This window comes from Podarcis melisellensis, assembly GCF_964234715.1.
Source record: "Podarcis melisellensis genome assembly, chromosome: 3".
Classification (NCBI taxonomy): domain Eukaryota; kingdom Metazoa; phylum Chordata; class Lepidosauria; order Squamata; family Lacertidae; genus Podarcis; species Podarcis melisellensis.
The window spans coordinates 46,918,657-46,937,682 of record NC_138530.1 but is presented as its reverse complement, the minus strand read 5'-3'; the positions used below and the strand labels follow the sequence as shown (position 1 = coordinate 46,937,682).

Sequence of the window (19,026 nt, the reverse complement as noted above, 5' to 3'; positions counted from 1 at the left end):
TTCAGCAAATGTTCTGAAACCTTTGGGAGCAAGAGATTCCAGAAAAAAATTGCTTACCTTTTCCATAGAAAAATTTTCTATAGTAATATGCACCCAGATCAATGTGTTCGATGATATAACGTTTCACTTTCTCCCTGTGGATTGGTTGATTCTCCCTGGGTACTTCCAGCACCGAAACACCGGCATTCGTGCAATGTGAACTTAGCGAAGACTCAAAAGAACAACTATCTCCTGCACAAAAAGAGGCTGAGTTTGCCCTAGAGAGTGCAATCCGCCTATCACCTTCCCCACCAGTTTCATTCCTGAAATAAGGACAGCTCAATACTAGGTCATTACTTTTCCCATCACCTTCATCAGCATCTAAGTTCTCTTTTGAATTGAGATCCTCTTTACTCCCCATAGGAGATTCACAGCTTCCAAGCTGTCCGGCTACTGTTGAAGTTTGTGATGCAGCAGATGCCCCAGTGGTTATATTTTTTCTTTTCCCCACATTAATTCTGGTAACCATTGCTTCATTAATGTTAAACAGAATGCTCTGGACATCATAATGTGCAAAACACTTCTGACAATTCCAAGGATGAACATTTTTATCAAGTCTACTTTCTTCTAGTTCAGATGAGAATTTAAGAGTTTCATGTTCACTTTTAGCAGTCCGCAATTTTCTAAAGAGTGACGTTTCTACAGATTCTGACTTCAATCTCCATTTGAAAGATTTGTCCCGGTCTCTGCCAATTAGCAGGGCACTATCCATGTAGTCAAGTCCAGAAATTCTTACAAATTCTCCTCTGGATATCTGTGCTGCAGCATGGAGACTTGGAGAAATTGAGGGATCGCAGTGAAAAAATTCAGGAAATCCAAATGGCATGTGTGTTTTATGCTCAAAGTTTTCCACCCTGTAGCCTCGAAGCATTGCAAAAAAATTCTCACCAGATAAACCTTGTCTGTCAATTGATGAAGTGCTTCCATATTCCCTATGGAGAGATGCTCCTGTATTTGGATTAACAGCATTCTGGTCTAGTACATCCTCTGTGTCAATGTCACTGATTGTAACATCACTGTTGCTTCTTTGTCTTATAGGGTGAAGCCCTCTGTGTGGTGAATGGAGAAAAATGTCTCCTAATGCATACTTTGCCTCTGCAAATTCTATATCAAGGGGTTCTTTTTGCTGCCCCTCATTCTGATCACCATTTGCTGACCCAGCACCGTCATAACTAACTTGAGGTCTACTTTCCCATGTAGCTTTGCTTAATTCCTTGGTACAATCTTTCTTAGGAGGCCATTCAGATACTCTGGCTCGGACACCCATCTTAGGCATAGCTGGGGTACCATTGGCTGGGTTGCTGCTTTCACCTTTGTTGGTTGCGCTTAAAGAAGAAGGGGGGCCCATATTACCATTTAGAGCCTTAAACTTTCTTGCAAAATAGTCATCAGATTGCATAATTCTTGCTGATTCCTTAAACTTTAAGGAAGTTCTGCTGGATTTGTGTTTTTCTTCCTGTGATGTGTGATCACTCATATCCAAGCAATGAGAAGGGAATGCAAAGCCTTATCTTCAAGAGCAGTGCTCTTGGCCTGACATTTCCATTATTTATGAAGTGAGGTAAGAAAGAGTTACAGTGTCTGTGTGTATCAAAAGATCTTTCAGGTTGCCATTCCAGAAGGTAGTTCAGTAGGACTCATTTCTGGGCCTGCATTTTATAACTTCGGATCAAGATCAAGTTGATAGCAATTCACTTTTACTCCACATACCTGTCAACCAAAAGGGAAGAAGAAATCAATTAACACATAGTCTATTCGAAATGTAGAGCCTTACTCTAAAACACCACCAGCATCAGAACCATCTCCTATACATAAGAAATTAATTTAAACAAAGAAGAAATCCATTTGGACTGATTTCAAATGTCCCAATACGACACATTCAAAATTATATAAAGGTATATACAATTATCTTCCATATCAGGGTACCGCAATATTGGCCCTTCTAGCTGTGACAAGCTGCCATCTCATGGGATTAGTAGCCCTGAGGCAACTTTGTATATTCAGCTATTTGTAGTTCAAAATGCACATTTTAGAGAGCCCTGAAATAATCTTTTAGTAGTAGCATAAGGGTGGGATACAACAGAACAAACTTTAAAGAAATATCCAATCACTTATATTTCACACAAACCAGGTTTGCACATCACACTAAACCAAACCTTGGCTTAACAAGACTGCTCAAGCTACAGTATGTGGCTAGTGACAAGAGAGCTTAACCATGATTTTCCAAATACTGTAAAGAAGGCTGACACTGCAGAGACTTCAGTTGACTACAGTTATTTGTAGCTACATCCTTTGCTTCTCATTCTGTAGCTAATGTTATTTATGAATGAAACTAGACTGTATGCTGTCTTTTCTTAGTAGTGTGTTTTCTGCATGATTTCAGCACAAGGTATAATGATGATATAATATTTTACGCAGAGATAATGTGTTAGCCCAGTCAATTTAACTAAGCAGTGATAGTTTGGACTGATTAAGCAAGATTCAGTTCCCATTACCCACTCATGTGGCTTCCTCCTCTACGGTCTTTGCCTCCTCTGTGGCTGGCATGGCCTTGGGAGAAGTCACTGCGGCCTATAGCTCCTCCGCAGATGTGCTTCTGGAAGCCAATTTCCAGAAGTCCCACAACGGAAGGAGAAAAAAGAGTGGTGACGCACAGGGGCAAGGTAGGCTTTGCTTCTGTTTTTTGGTCCTACGTTCTGGTGTGAGCCAACTGACCACAGGGAGAGATGAAAAAACATCCATCTTTTGGTCCCATGTTCTGGCAGGGCCAGAGCACAGAAGCCAGAATGGGACATCCAGGATTGGGATCAGAAACCAGGGCGGCTTCTGTCAATCCAGGATGTCTCGCTTAAAATGGGACAGTTGCACCATATATGATTCAGGGAAGGAGAATACAAACTTTTGATTTTTAAATCCCAGTCCATTTCCTATCAAAATGTCTAAAAAGATTTATTGCTAGTCTTTTCCAACATTTCAGAAGCATTATGTACTACAAAAGTATACATATAAAACTACCTGCAGCTAAGAAGTTTTGTAATGTACATCGTCTTCTTGCGTCAGTAGCAGAGGAAGCTACTAGATTCAAAACCTTGCTCAACTTGAAAGAATACCAAACGACCTTCAGACACAATGCTAAGCCAAACCATGGCTTAGACCTGGGTGAAATGGTGGCAGCAGAACTAAGGCAGGAGCAATACAGCTGCAACCTTTGGCCTGGAAATATGCACATTTAGTTGTATGTGCTAAATCATGTTTTGGCTTAGCATTATGTGTGGCATACTGACTATTTTTTTTAGTTACATAGCTCTTTTAATGCCTATCTGGAATAGAAAGATTTGGGAGTATACAGGTAGAAGCAAATTAAAATATTAGTCTTCAACTTAATGGGTTTCCATTTATACTATGTAACAAAAAGGTTTCTTCTTCTTTTGGAAACACTATTACATTAAATTATCTTAGTGATTAAAATTATTTTACAGACAGAGAATAAAAGTACAATGAATATTCCATAATGAATTGATACTGTGTAACATACATTCACTACATATAAAATTATATCAGTGCATACTACAGACCCAAGAATATCCAGCTAAATAGAAAGTAAAATAAAATGATTGCACCTAAGACTTAACTGGGAAGCACACAGGTGCTGAATAATCTGTACTACAACATCCTCCCCAGACAAGATACTGGAGTACAATCTAATAATTAGAACACAAAAGATGAAGGGGTAGAAAGAAACCAGAAGCATTTTTACTAGGAATAATAGGTAATGAGATAGATAAGAAAGTTAGGAAGATATTTTTATATGCAGTGTCAGCAGCAAGAACTTCGATGGCCCAGAAGTGGAAACAAGAAGAGTTACCTACGAATGGAGAATGAAAATGATGGATTATGCGGAGCTCAATAGACTAACAGGAAGGATCCGGAACTGACGTGATCAAAGATTTACAGAAGATTGGATGAAATTTATTGAATATATGCAAAAATTAAATGATAATCAGATAACGTTTGTAAGTTTTAAGGAAGCTCTGTGAAGAGAAAAGGTAGGAATATTGTTAGATTGTAAAAAATCAATTAATAATATGGTGGTGTAATTTACATTTAAGAAATGTGGAGAAAGTAAGTACTAGGAAGGTTTTTCAGGCAGGAGGAGGGAAGTCAATAAGGAGGAATTTGGATGTAAAAAAGATGTTTTGGATGTATAATTTGTTATGGAAAAAGAATAAAAAATACATTTTTTAAAAAAAAGATGAAGGGGTAGAGTAGTAGACCATGACATCAACGTATCTGCTTCACAGAATCAAATGTTTGGAAACACATCTAAACTAGCCCACTAGAACTTCAGAAATTCTAAATAAATGTCTGCTGATAAAGGAACAGCAAGGGAGAATACATTTTAAAATTAAATCCACGAATGAGAATCCATTTCTAAGAATGCACAAAATAAGAGAAATCCTTCCCTGCCAACCTGACAAGACAAATCTAGATCTGTAAACATATAAAATTATGAGCCATTATAACACCTAGCAATTCCTAGAGTTCCCTGGGAAGAGTGATTCAAAGAATTGCAGTTGCTTATGGAAACAGAGGTCTCCTAACAACTCTCAGCACCCTTAACAAATGACTTTTCCCAGGAATCTTTAGGGGATGCCATAACTGTTTAAAGTGGCACGATACTGTTTTAAACGTATAGTGCAGGTGGGGCCATAGATCTGTTAAGAAGCAGCTTTCTAAAAATAACTATCATGCTCATGACAAAACAATAAAGGGGCAAAACTTGCAAGGAGGGATCCTTAGTGACTGCTCACTGGTTCACTTTTAAGATCTGTCAAATTGGTGGGATTCACAGACAGAGACTTCAAAGTACAGTGGTCTCCACTTTATGGATCTCCCTCTCAAGGGATGTGCTGTGTTCAAAAAGACAAACACCTGTTTCATGTGGTTTTTAACACGTTATTTTATTGTATATACTTTTTATTGCTGTGGCTTTGGAAACTATTCTGTACTGCCTGAATTATATTTTAATGTATTCTTGCTTGTTTGTTTCTGCAATTTAATGTTTGAAACATCATGTTACATTATTGCAATTTTATGTTTATATTGTAGTACAATGCCTTGGATAGACTTAATTCTAAGCAAATAGCTACATGGAAAGGTAATGGTGGGCTATTAAGTCTTGTGTGAAGCCTCCAGCCAATGAAAAGCAAGGTCTCAGTTGCAGTAAAGTGTTCTAGTTGGGAAACAACCTTTATTTCACTTCAAGGCAGGGTGGGTGCAGAGACTTACTGGAGTCCTGTTATCACGCATCCTCCAAAATGTCAAACTACAGACTATCAGGCTACATATTTCCTAGCTAATTTGTTCAGATTGCATTCAAAATTGCCGCACATCTTTGCTTCAAAATTTGAAAAAGGCAGTGCACAAACAGCAAACTTCCTGTTTAAAATCACATTCATTTAACTGTGAAAATCCCCTGTTCATAAACTATGAATAGGGATGGTTATGAGATCTATAAGCTTCAACTTGAACCACTAATGTAAAGAGTTATGAAGTTTTTAGGACTCAAAATAGATGCACCTATTTTGCAGCTAATTTCCCCAAACTATTCTAAAATCAATTTTGCCAGCAATGTAGCCTCAACACAATGAGCTGATCTCTGTAAAAGAACATTTCCTTCCGTTCATACAGCAAGCATCCTGCAAATAAACAATTTCCCATTCTGCTAACTGATTGCTTTTGTTTACATACAGGAAACACAACTGGCAGCAAGAGCAGAATGTGTTTCATTTCCTATCATACTGATGTGTACATGAAGCAGGTATTACAGTAGCAGGTAGTGCTACATTTGATGTCTTGTTTCAGAAGAAGCATGCTGATTAATAGCAATATATTTGAGGACACAGGCTGCTGCACTGGGGCTGGGGGGTGTATTTAACCCATTGATTAAAAACTTCACTTATTTCATTCGCACGAGGGACAAATATACTGCAGTATTATGCAGATGAGGGAGCCTAAGTCTCCCTCATTTTACCTCTCCACTTCCATTGCTTCAAGACGACCTCCTAGGCCAGGCCGACAAATGCCTGAAGAAACAAAGTATGGTGGGGGAGGGTGGAAGGAAAGACAAGGTACCCCTCTCTATTTGCACTCATTTTTAATATAAAAATCAGCCTCACTCCAATTTAATGTGGCAGCCCGAGTCACATCTAGTGCTGATAACACATCTAAAATGAGCTTTCCTTGCTTCCCATTAGCCCTCAAACTATTCTTACCACAGTGAGGACAAACAACTGTAAAGATTTACAAGGATTCTTAACTTTGTCATGTCCCTTATAATCCAAAGCCTCTTTAAATGGTCAGCCAACCAACAGCTCGGGAACTGAATAAAGTCGATAGATGCATACCAAGGCTGAGTTCAGAGCAGGAACTGGGTATGCAGAAAGGTCTGCTGCACACCTGAGAACCATGGACACTGTGGCAAGCTGCATCTAACAGTGGCGGGAACACCATAAAGCATACACATGAGGAGCTCTGCCATAGTGGCTCATGTTTAAGAATTCTTTAACATGGATTCATTCAAATACTTGGCTTGTCCTCTCTCACCTCTCTTACCTAGTGCTTTCTACAATGTATTTCAGTTCCTTAATTTCACAATATGTATAACCTGACCTGTAGTGTGCAGCTGTTATCTGTTCTACATAAACTTCTTTCTTCTGCTTGTGGCCCATCTGTTCTCTGATTGTGATGGCCTTGATTCACTATTCTCCTCTAGGCAGGACATGAACACAACATCACACTCGCCCCACTTGTGCTTTCCAGCAACTGACATTCAGGGCCATATTGCCTCCAATACTGGAGGAGGCAACTAATAGCCTTATTCTCCGTGAACTTTTCTTTTAAAGGTGAGTAGTTTGGTGGAAATCACTACATCTTGTGGGAACAGTTTCCAGTTTAACTGAATTAAGTACTTTTTTTCATCTGTCATAAATCTTTCAACATGCAGCTTCATTGGGCGGCCCCCACTCTAGTATTGTGAGGGGATGGGGACTTCTGTCCATCCACTTTTTCCTACAACTCTGTCATGTCCAAATGTTGTAATCTTTCCTCATAGGAGAGTTGTTCCAATCCCTTGATCATTTTGGCTGCCTTAATCTGAACCTTCTCCAACTCTACGTCTTTTTTTGAGGTATGAAGACCAGAAATGAACACAGTATTCCAAGTGTGATTTCATGACAGATTTGTATAATGGCATTATGATACTAATTGTTTTCTTTTCAATCCTTTTCCTAATTATCACTAACATGAAATTCACATTTCTATAGTTAAGTTGACATCTTCACTGAGTTATCCACTACAACTCCAAGATCACTTTACTGCTCAAACCACTGCAAAGTCACATATCTGTGAAGTTAGGCTTTTTGTTCCAGTGTGCATCACTTTACATTTTCTTACATTTAATCACATCTAATGCCCATTTACTCAGTTTGGAGATTTCATTTTGGATTCCTCAAAATCCCTTTTTATTTTAACCACAAGACTAATCCTTATACAAATCACACTGATTCTTCATCAGCAAAACTTGTTCCTCAAGACTTGCTCAGTAATTTCCAGGAATAGATGTTAAGCTAACCAGATTGCCATTTCTCAGATCACTCCTGGATCCTGCCTCCCTCTTTTAAAGTTGCATTGGCCTCTTTCCAGTCCTCAAGTACAGAGACTGATCTTACAGACAAATTACACTGGGTTATATCCGATAGTGTTGATCAGCTGACAGCAAGGCTTCTCTCAGAAGAATGGAGAGAATTGTTTTTTTCACAATTCCCCTCCACATTCCCCTTAAATTTGCTCAAGCTGACTCCTCCAGAGCAATTTTGGAGGAACTTGGGAGCTGCAGGGAGGAGTGGGGTTCACTGAAAATTGTTTTCCTCCCGATTCCTCTGATAGATGTTTTGCTATCAGCTGAGCAACACAGTTGGATATCTTCTAACAAAAGTATGGATCATAAACAAGTTCATATTTGAGTTCTTTAAGAACTCTTGGGTGGGTGTCATCTGTCGTTACGTAGTTGCCTATCTCACTTGTCTTGACGTGTCATCACTGAGGCTGAAATGCTTCATCAGCTGAGCCCCCCCCCCCCGCCGTCCCCCAACATGCTTGGGCAGAGCCACAATCACAAGACAACTTTAATCAGAAATATAAGGAATGGTATATATATGAATCAAGTACACTGACTGTTGCAATTGACCTGAAAAAGAGTTACAACAGTTGAATATTTAGTGGTGGTAACTGCAAGATTTGGGCCAAAATCATGCCTCAAAATCTTCTAGAACATAGATGGTCATTATTGAATCAAGTAGCATTGTGAAAGCCATTAGTTAAGGATTTATGGTAAAGCTTCTAGAAAGAAGCTGGTCAAGATCTCAAGCAGGCTACTAAGATTCAACACAGTAAGCACATCTCAGTAAATAATCATTCTACCATTCCCTATGTTTTTGAAGTCCAGGCTGTGAGCACTAATAGCCAAAAACAGCATAATCCACACATAACATTGATATATTAGTGGGCTTGCGAGAGCCCAAGTTGCTCAGAAGTACAAAAATGCTTAGGAGATAAAAACCAAGAGGGGAACACAAAATAATCCAATGAGAACTATGCTTACTCAATGGCCAATAAATACTGACTGATAGTTGGAGGGAAGGGTAGAAAACCAGAGGAGACATGAACTGAGTTGTGTTATCATGCATTAGAGCATGGATGAGTGATAGTAACAGTGAACAGAACTCGCAAAGCTACAACATTTTGCTTCAGATCTCTTGTGTATTACAAACAAGCATTGTACCATTGACAGCTCATTTGTATTAATCATAGTCTGAATATGTGAGTGTCTATGTAGAGAATTATTACTAAGCACAATTACATAAAAAATAAATTGAAAGTTTGTGAGAACATACAAAATAATCCTGTAGGTGCCTTTCCTTTCAGTGACTTACTATACTGTTATACACAGCAGGGGGGGTGGGGAATCTGTACTGTGTGTAGTTGAAACTAAGTGACCTTCATCTAGCTGCTCAAGCATCAAACTACCTTTGTTGGATAGGCAGAAGTAGAGTAACTTTCCAACTGCCACAGCTTGTGATGAAAATACACAATCTGCAGCTGTTCAGCTACACTACCTACCAAAATCAAGTGAATGCTAAAAATGCACACACACCAGTACTTAATGTTATTTTTAAAAGCAGCTGTTATTTTGAAATGTCATTAACTCCTATAGTATTTATGCTATGCTTTAGAAAAGGCTATTTACAAGTATAATTGTTGCTTTTAAAATGGAAGCAAGTGATTAAATCACACTATGTGAAACATATATAGAACACATCTTCTCACTCAAGTTTTTTTGAAGGCCATACAAAATAAATCTATTTAAGGCAAATATCTATCACGATCATTTTAACGAAGCTTATAAATTTCTTATGCATTAATAAACTAATTTCAAGGTTCCACAATACAGGTTACAATTCTGACCACACTGGGCTTATATATATGAGCAATTCAGTGGGAACATTTATGCAAGCAACCCTGGATATAGCATGAAACCATTCATATAGTTTCAATGGCATTTGTGCCAGAGACATTTCCACTGAACGGTGTCCTCAGTAGCAATAAGAAATAATGTGTTAATAAATGGTAGACCTTACTATAGGTTACTATGTGTTATAAGACCTTTTAAAGGGGATTATTTATTACACTTTTAACAAATACGGTACTATTCTTTAGGGTTTTCACAACTTCACTCCTATCTACGTTGAGTTTTTACAATACAGTACATATTCTGAAAAATATTTTAAACAAAATCTGTAAATACTTTGTTTTGCATGCTATTCCATCTATGAAAACCCCTGATTCCAGTTTATTCCCACCTCTTAAAATTCTTGTCTCACCACAATGCTGTCCACATTTTATCCATCCATGCACTTCCTTGCCAGTCCCCTCTCCAACCCCCATATGTGGTCAACTCTGGAAATTGTACATTAACATCACATTTGTTTTCCCTCTTTTAAACAAAGCACCACTCAACACAATCATTTGTAGTGGTACAGCTGGTATACGAAGCCCACGGAGGACAATTGTACTGCTGGTCAAACAGCAAATGTGTTAGCTTACCTCAAATGGCTCAGCAAGAATAATCTTCTTGCTGGAATGTTGCTTGGATGTTACAGTACAAAAATGAAACTATGTACTGTATTTGCATGTAAGCCACAATTGAGATTTCAGTAGGACAGAGTTTATTTCCATGTTAGTGAAAGATGTTTGAATAAATTGTCTAAACCAAGATGCAACACATCAATGGCAGGGTCTTTCATCTGGTGATAAAATCAGCCTCATTAGGAAGTTGAAAGAGCAAGTGATGACTCAACAGCTTATTTTAATTCTGTCTAGGAACTTGGTTTAATTTTCATCTTACTTATCAATGAAATTAAATTCTACCTCTAGGTTTCTCTCCTATCCTTTTATTTTCACTCCTCAACTTCCCAACAAAGCTCTCTTCCCAACTTTGAAGCTTTAGAGGTGAGTGGAGGTCATCCAGACAAGTATGTGGTTATGTCTGCCACCTCCAAAATTGTAAGGAATGATGGAGATTAGCAGCTGCATTGCAAAATGTCTGATGAGCCTTGGCCACACAGGGCCAAACCAACAACCCCCATACTGGATCTTCCTGCTTTGGAACAGGAATGGAATGCTATTTTCTGAAGGCACTCAGAGTGTTTTCAAACCAGCAGTACCAAACCTGGTAAACTTCCTACTGGTCTTTTCTTTGAGAAATGCCTGTTAGATTATTGCCCAGAGAGAAGAGGGCTGGAGGCTTGATTGGGAGGTGGGTGTCTACTAGCTAGACTTTTTGGCTTGGTGAGCAATGCCAACCAAAAATGGTAGACCCCTGTCCTTTACACATTCCAACCATGTAGATGCTGACACTATTACAACAACCTAAACCCAGTGCTCTTTATCAAGCCACATATATATGGAGAGGTGCCGTATTTTCAGTACTGCAAGTCTCAAGCTGGAAGCTTTCTGATTAGATCACTTGTGCCCCTTGTGCTAAGGCTGATAAGAGCATTCTCTTTGAATGCTTCACTACCCAGACAATCCATTGTTTCTCTGACTTGTCTTAAATACTGATCAACAGCCAGATCTTGGTCTTATTTCCATTTGGCTGAAGTCTTTCTCTAGCTGCCTCTGCTTGTCAGCTGCAAATACATTCTCACTTCCCTGCTTTTTCCCCTCTGAGTCTTCCAAATTTCTTGCCCACCTACCTTCCAGGCAGCTCATCGCTTGACTGCAACCCTGCTTCAGCCTCTCTAAATGGAATAGATTGACCTCCCTATGCTTTGTTCATTTGGTCTCTACATCTTAAAATGTTCCTAGAACCTTCTGTAATACTCCACAGATATCTGCTCTATTCAGTCATCTTGCTAGGACGTTCCACATGCCATGCTGTTTTGCAACAAAAATAAAGGGATAAATCCTAAACATACAAGCTATTTCCATGAAGTTTGTTGTAATTTCAACACAAATTGAGCCCAGTACTCTATTATGCATCTCTAATAAATAAAGGAAGACATACTGCTTATGGGTCACTGATATTTAAATACAATTAAATGTGGATATTCAATTCTAATCAGAACAATCTTATTGTATCTGTATTTTTGTTCCCTATACCATAATTTCATTCTCCAGCTCTCCATTTTCTGGATGCTTTGCCACACTGGTATTTGAAAAGCTAAAAAGGCACAAAAGAAACACTAAATACTATGATCCTATACAGCAGAAGGTATGCCCACACTGCCAGACCAACACTTCTCTCCGTAAACTGCTCCCAACTTTGCTGCTACAATGACCAGCTGGAGATACTATAGAACACTTTTCATGTTAATAAATGTTCAAAGTCACCTAACATGACTATTTATTTATTATACATGTTTTATTCATGTTGAACAGCTGTCAGTTGTAGGGGTTCTTTTTCTTCTTACTACAGAATACTTATGCAGGAGTGTGTGACTATCCAGAGTGGTTCACACTGTGTAGACAGTGAAGTACATGCTATGATATTCTTGCAAGGAATCTGGTAAAATCTGGGTTGAACGAGGTGGATTTGTAGCTGGCTGGCTGAACCCAAAGAGTACTCATTAATGGTTCCTTGTCAAACTGGGAAAAAAGTGACAAGTGGGGTGCCATACTGTTCTGTCCTGGGCCCATTATTGTTTAACGTCTTTATAAATGACTTGGATGAAGGAATTGAGGGGATGCTCATCAAATTTGCAGATGACACCAAACTGCGAGGGGTAGCTAATGCTGCAAAAGACAGAATCAGAATTCAAAATGACCATAACAGATTGGATGCAAGCTAACAAAATAAATTTCAATAGGGACAAATATAAGGTCCTACACTTTGGCAGGAAGAACCAGATGCACAAGCTTAACTTGAGTCAACAGTGTGATGCAGCAGCAAAACACCTAACACTATACTAGGCTGCATCAACAGAAGTACATGTCCAGATCAAAGGAAGCAAGAGTACCACTCTATTACACCTTGGTCAGGCCACACTTGGAATACTGTGTCCAATTCTGGGCACCACAATTTAAGAAGGATGTTGACAAGCTGGAACGTTTGTAGAGGAGGACAACCAAGATGATCAAGGGTCTGGAAATGAAGCCTTACAAGGAGTGCTTGAAGGGGCTGGATATGTTTAGCTTGGAAAAGAGGAGACTAAGAGGAGATATGATAGCCATCTTCAAATATCTTAAGGGCTGTCACATGTAAGAGGGAACATGCTTGTTTTCTCCTGTTCTGGAGGGTAGGACTCGAACCAATGGCTTCAAGTTACATGAAAGAAGATTCTGACTAAACATTTGGAAAAACTTTCTGACAGTAACAGCTTTTCAACGCCACAAGAAGTGGTGGACTCTCCTTCACTGGAAGTTTTTAAGCAGAGGTTGGATGGCCATTTGTCATGGATGCTTTAGCTGAGATTCCGGCATTGCAGGGGGTTGGACAAGATGACCCTTAGGACACTTCCACCTCTATGATTATAATTCTCACCCAATTAAAGAAAGTCAAATAACTACACGAGTTTGGAAGAACAATCCTACCCACCCCCCATTCATTCACTGGCTGGAGGTAGCTGGCGCTGGTGAAGAGCTACACTGGTAGATAGGCACATCTGCTGCACAGGCTCCTGCTGCACTCTGACAGATACTTCTATGAACATAGTTCTACTGCTGGCAGTAGTCAATGTTAGGCCCTGAAATGGTTCATTCCAGGCGTGGGGTAGAGGCAGTCTTCAATCTGAAACCCTTCATTCCTTGAAGAAGCTTCAGTTTGGAACTGGCATAATTAATTATCCTGCATTGGTTATTTTTTATTTTTTGGAGGGGGGGGCATTTTATTAAAAGGAGATCCACCAAGGACAGACAGAAAAACTTGTCCTCCTCCACCCCTGGCCAGCACAACCTTGGAAACACTTTTTCCTCTACTGTTATTAGAAGTATTTACACATCTACTCAATTAGTTGGGGGAACTTTTTACTTCATCAGGAAGTTTTAAAATCAATTCTTCCACAACTTTTTGTAAATGCTCCGTTTATTTAATTTAGTGCCATCAATGTACATGAGGCAGATATTTCAAAACTCTGATTAAACAAGTGTTTCTCACACATCAAAATAGCTTGACAAAATATTCTAACTAATATAAATTCAAAGAAAACTGAAAAGATAGGAGTTTGCAAGATTGAAATTATGTTAATGAATTACAAAAGTACAGGTAGGCAACTTTTATTCCAGAAATTTATTCCGTTGCAAATTAACAGATGATGTCAAATATTCTGAGTGTCTTCTATAAAAGCCAAATGAGCTGATTACTTACAAGACACCTGCCAATCAACCTTGACAAATCCAGAAACATGGAACTGGATACACAAACCTAACTAAAGTGCATGGATAAGAGCACATAAAATGTAAGTAGCTTTTACATACAGAATGTAAACAATTTGACTTATTGTAGTCATGTTATAAAGCATACCAAGTGAGTAGATTATACTCTAACCCTCTGTCAGATCTAGGGATAGACATAACACTGAAGTACATTTTAAAATGAGGCCAAATCATACATATAAAGTAACATCCACCAAGACAATTTCAGTTGTAACATTCAATGATGGAATTTACCAATGTGAGAAACAACAAGCAGAAGCAGAAGTGACCAACTATCTCAATCTACGTCCTGTAGCATCAACCTACAAGAAAAGCCTACTACTGGGTAACAGACAACATTAGTCACAGCCTGCATAAACAAACCAAATAAATAAATAAATAAATAAATATTTACTCTAGTCTTGAAACTTATGAAACTCAAACCTGTGGATGCTTACTCAGAAGTAACTCCCACTAAGGGCAGTTGGACTTTCTCCCTAGGAAGCATGCCTAAGGTTAGGGCAGAGCAATTAAAACTGGAGCTGGGATGGCACTGACCAGTCAATTGACCACTACAACTGCAGCCCTATAGCTCCCTGACAGCCAGAGTAGAGGACATGAGGCAATAATCCTCTGCTTTTAGCTGTGCCAACTCCAAGCTGACACAGCAGAGAAGCCCATATTAGGCCCCTTGTCAGGAAATGGGGCAGTTTTGAATACAATGAATTGGGCACTTCACAACTTTAATACCTCATTTGGGGGCTTTATTATGGCTGCCAGGGGCAGAAACATTGCACTTGGTCAGAGCATACAATGGGGGCCTCCACAGTGGCAAAGCTTACCCCATAGCAGAGCCGAGAAAACTTATGCCTTATTCTAACCCCTTCCAGTATCAAATATTGGGATTTAAGATTCTTCACTAGGCCTACAGAGGAAATCCCAAGAATGCTTATTAGGAAATTCTATTGAAATTGACAAGACTTCCTTCCAAGTGAATATTCAGAATCATAATATTGGAAGTAATGAATGATGAAATGTCTGACATTGGCCCAAGAAAAATGTCATCTTGGCTTAGACCCAGTGGCGTAGGAAGGGCATGTGGTGGGTGAGAGCCACCCTGGGTGTCATCACTGAGGGGGGGGGTGAGAAAATGGCAAAAATTGTGTTTTTAAATAAATAAAAATTGGGCTCATGACACATTTTTTGAAAAAATAACTCCCTCACCCACCACACCCCCTTCCTCTGCCACTGCGGGCAGCCGATCCACCTAGGAAGTGGAAAACCATCTGGCGACAGGCAGCGCTTTTCCTTCACCACCGACGAAGGGGCGGGCTGGGACAGTCTCAGCACCGGTTGTGGCTGGGCACTGCCTGCCGAGGCCGCCCAAAATCTTCCGGAGCATCCTCAATGGCCCAACAAGCCCAGCGGACACAGCTCCACCCAGCGATGGCAGATAAGTTCAGGTGTGGTGGTCGCCAATGCAGCTCTGTGAATTTCTCTCTCTCCACTAGCTAATGAAACTGTGGGATCCTCCTGGGCTCGTTTTCTGCCAGTTAGGTGAGGCAGGGGGCACTGGGCGCCATACCGCTGGGCCTGCAGTGTACCTGAGCCATGCGTCTCTCCTGAGGGTGAGGCAGCGGGTGGACTGCCTGCAAGCTCGGCACTGCTTTTTTGAGCAGCGCAGGGCTTGCGTCTGCCCACCACCTCAGCCACCTTATAGCTGAGGGGGAGGCTGCGGAGAGGCTCCACGCAGCACACCCTGCCTTGGCTCACCCCGCCCCCATGTGCTGTTCGCTTTGCCCCCAGCTGCAGGGCGCGTGCGCCGCACCAGGCACCCAATTGGCTAGCTACACTGCTGCTTAGACCATCTATACAATTTTTTTCAAAACTGCAGAAATATTATCTCATTCTTCCTTTTCAAGTTCAAAGCAGTAAGAGACAGCTACTGCAGCAAACACAAGTCAATGGTTAAGAATTAGCTGGGATCCATTTTAATTTATATGAACATTCAGAGTAAGCCAACAATTCTGAAGCCAAACTGTGTTTTTAATGTCCTTAAAGTTGCACTATTGGAATAATTTCATCTGTAATTATTTCTTAGGTAGTAAGCAGTTTTTTCACTGGGGTCCTACATTTCATGTTTTCCATCAACAATAGTTCAGAAAACAGCACAGATAAAGGATAACCATAATGAGCCCAATATCCTTCCTAAATTCAAATGCAGCACCTCTACATTTCAATCCTCTGTACTGATATGCAGTCTAAGGGTGCTGATATTCGGGGGGGGGGGGGACATTTTTACTCTTCAGAGCATGACCCAAGTAGAAGACAGGCCACAACAACAGCACAGTCTCTATTTCATACTGTGCTCCTATAAATGGAGAGAAGCATATCTACACTAATTGCATAGTCACCTAGTTCATAGGAAGAAAAACATCATGCACTAATAAAGAACTGTTCTATGGCCACTTTTTGTACAAACAAAATACAAGTGTATTAGCTACACAGAAGCTAATGAAACCTGACTTGGAGTAGCATCATTTTGGCCAAAATTAACAACAAAAACACAAAACTAGAGAAAATATTGATTTGTTTGTATTAAATCAGTTAAAGAGGTTATACCAGTTTCAAAGAGAATGTAAAGCAATGCAATTTTGATTAATCAATATATGCATCAATAAAGCAGCCCTTTTCATGGAAAAAATATGTTCACAGCTTTTCCTGAGCATCGCTTACCACAGAATTATAGAAATTGCAAACTGTACATATAGCACTTCTGTAAAGAAGAATGTCAAAACAAAACTGCCAAGAACGGAACTGCTTAAATTTGGTTTTACTGTAATTCCATTTACTATAAAACAAATCAGGGCACTAGCATTTTATAAGCAGCAAGTGCTAGGATATAACCTAGCAAAGTCACCAGCTCTGAACTGTACTGTACTTTCTGGACGATGCAAGAAAGCCATCTAGTGTTAACATTTAGGAATGAAAATTGAACACAAAAATAAGGTAAAAGAATTAACAGCAGTCTTTTCGTTAGCAAGAATCTTTACTACAAAAATATAGATATCTGTTTTCAAACAATGTTTTGCCAAAAACCAACCCTATAAAAATAGGATAACCATGCTGCAAGTATTCAAAGGTATCCTCTAACATACATTAAAAATGTAGCTTACAAACTCACTTTATATGTTAATAGGTGCATTAGATAATTATCAGCTTCAGAGCAGTCTACTGTCAAAATAAAGCAGTGAGCTAGCTACCCAGTAACAGTGGAAAGCCCTGCAAATGTTGTTAAATCAAAATCCATAAAATAATGGTAAAAGTTTTCCACAAAATTACAAAGGCACTTGTGTTCCATTAAATACAGCATAAGACAAGACATTAACAAGGAGAAAGCTTTCTTTTAAAAAAATGAATTGGTGGCCATGCTTCAGACTCGAAGAAAAACAAGGGGGTAGCAGAGGGGGGGGGGAGAAAACACACAGGACATCGTTTGCCATTTGCTATACATAAAAATCAAACTGCTGAAAAATCATTTAGCTGGACCAGACAATGAGAAAATAAATAACCGTATTCTAGCACCTACGATTGATATGCATACATTGTTTTTCAAAACCAAAGGGAAGAGAAAATCGCCCCATTTCCTCCCTTCCGATATGCCCATTTGGGGAAGGGGGAGCCTTATAAAAACATCCCAGCAATTAGCACACAGCATTCCTTAAAAAGTTAGACTAAACTTGAGGTGCCGGTTTTAGACAACTGTCCAGCGAAATGACGTCGGCAGTCCAACAGATACCACCGTTGTGCCAACCTATGCCCTAGTCCAAGCAGAATCATTTGTTTTGCAAAACTTATAAATAAATACAGTAGATGAAATCAAGCGATGCATGGCAATGCTGCAGCAGGCACAAAAGCTGTGCGCCAGAGAGGCGAACTCTGTGCTGGGCGGGGGGGGGGGGAGGGAGGCGAATTCCGACCCCTAGCCCCTCTCCCCCCCCCCCGTGCTATTTTTCCATCCACGGGAGTGGGGGTGGCTAAGCAGAGATCCCTGAGGGAGGGAGGAAAAGGCAACTCCCTGCTGCCTTCGCCTCCTCACCTATTCCCAGGCCAGAATAACCTCCTCCAACTTTCCATCTTGACTGCCTGTCTGTCTCCCGGAGGGGAGAGGAAGAAAGTAACGTGAGGAACCTTTGCACCATCTGCAGCAAGTGCATGAAGAAAGTGTCGCTTCGCCAACCCCCCCACCAGAAACTACACACACACACACACACACACACACACAAAGAGAGTTCCTGGTGCTGTGGAGAACTAATCCCCAAAAGCCCTCCATTAATTCCTCCCTCTCTCTTTCTCTTCCACCAAAGGGGGGGAGGGGGAGGGGATGGCACCGACCTGCCCCTCCTCGGAAGACCCGCTTTCCCCTCAGCCGGACTGGAGGAGCCGCTTCTGCCCCTCAGTCTCGAACCCAGCCCGGCTCGGCTCCCCTTCCAGACTCCACTTTCTCAGGAGAACCGACGCGAGAGAGACCGGCGGCGGCGGCGGCTCCCTTACCTCCTTTCCACACCCCAGCAGCGAAGCCGGGCTGCTCCCAGGCGAAGGAGCTCCGTCCGGTTACCTTCCTCTCCCCCCTCGAAACCAACTGACTGACTGACTGAGGGAGCGTCTCTCCCTCAAAGGGCGGCGGGGAGGGGAAGGAGGGGGGGCGACCCGAGCGAGCGCCGCGCGCGCCGCCCGTCCGCTTTAGCCGGCGCAGCTGCCCGCGCGAGGCAAGCTCCGGCTCGGTCCGTCTCAGCCGCCGGATAGGCTGGGGAGGAAAGGAGCACAGCTTCGCTGCAAGGCGCGGCTACGCCTCCCTGGCTCCTCATTGGCTGAGGCCGCCCCTCGGAGGGCGCCCTGACGCCCCATTGGACAGGGAAGATGCTTCTTGTGGGGAGGGGAGGAGGCCCCGCCTACGTATTAGCGGCGATCCCACCTTCTGCTGTTCCCCTCTCCCTCTCTTTCTCGGTAATTGTC

The 19,026-nt window shown here is 40.9% G+C and overlaps 1 protein-coding gene across 6 annotated transcripts in view; it reads right to left on the bottom strand.

The window, feature by feature from the left end:
• SIPA1L2 (signal induced proliferation associated 1 like 2) overlaps nt 1-18,797 on the bottom strand; it is a 76,448-nt gene extending 57,651 nt beyond the window's left edge. For 3 of the 6 annotated variants that reach the window (XM_081906765.1, XM_081906766.1, XM_081906767.1), the window contains exons 1-2: nt 18,565-18,796; nt 58-1,749 (exon numbers count right to left, since the gene is read on the bottom strand). In XM_081906765.1, the coding sequence (XP_081762891.1) occupies nt 58-1,516 (1,459 nt within the window). In that variant the 5' untranslated portion in view covers nt 1,517-1,749; nt 18,565-18,796. Of the gene's footprint in view, nt 1-57; nt 1,750-18,405; nt 18,492-18,564 lie in introns of those variants that run through there. The other 3 variants (XM_081906762.1, XM_081906763.1, XM_081906764.1) reach the window with 3 other exon arrangements.
• Nucleotides 18,798-19,026: the final 229 nt, after the last annotated feature.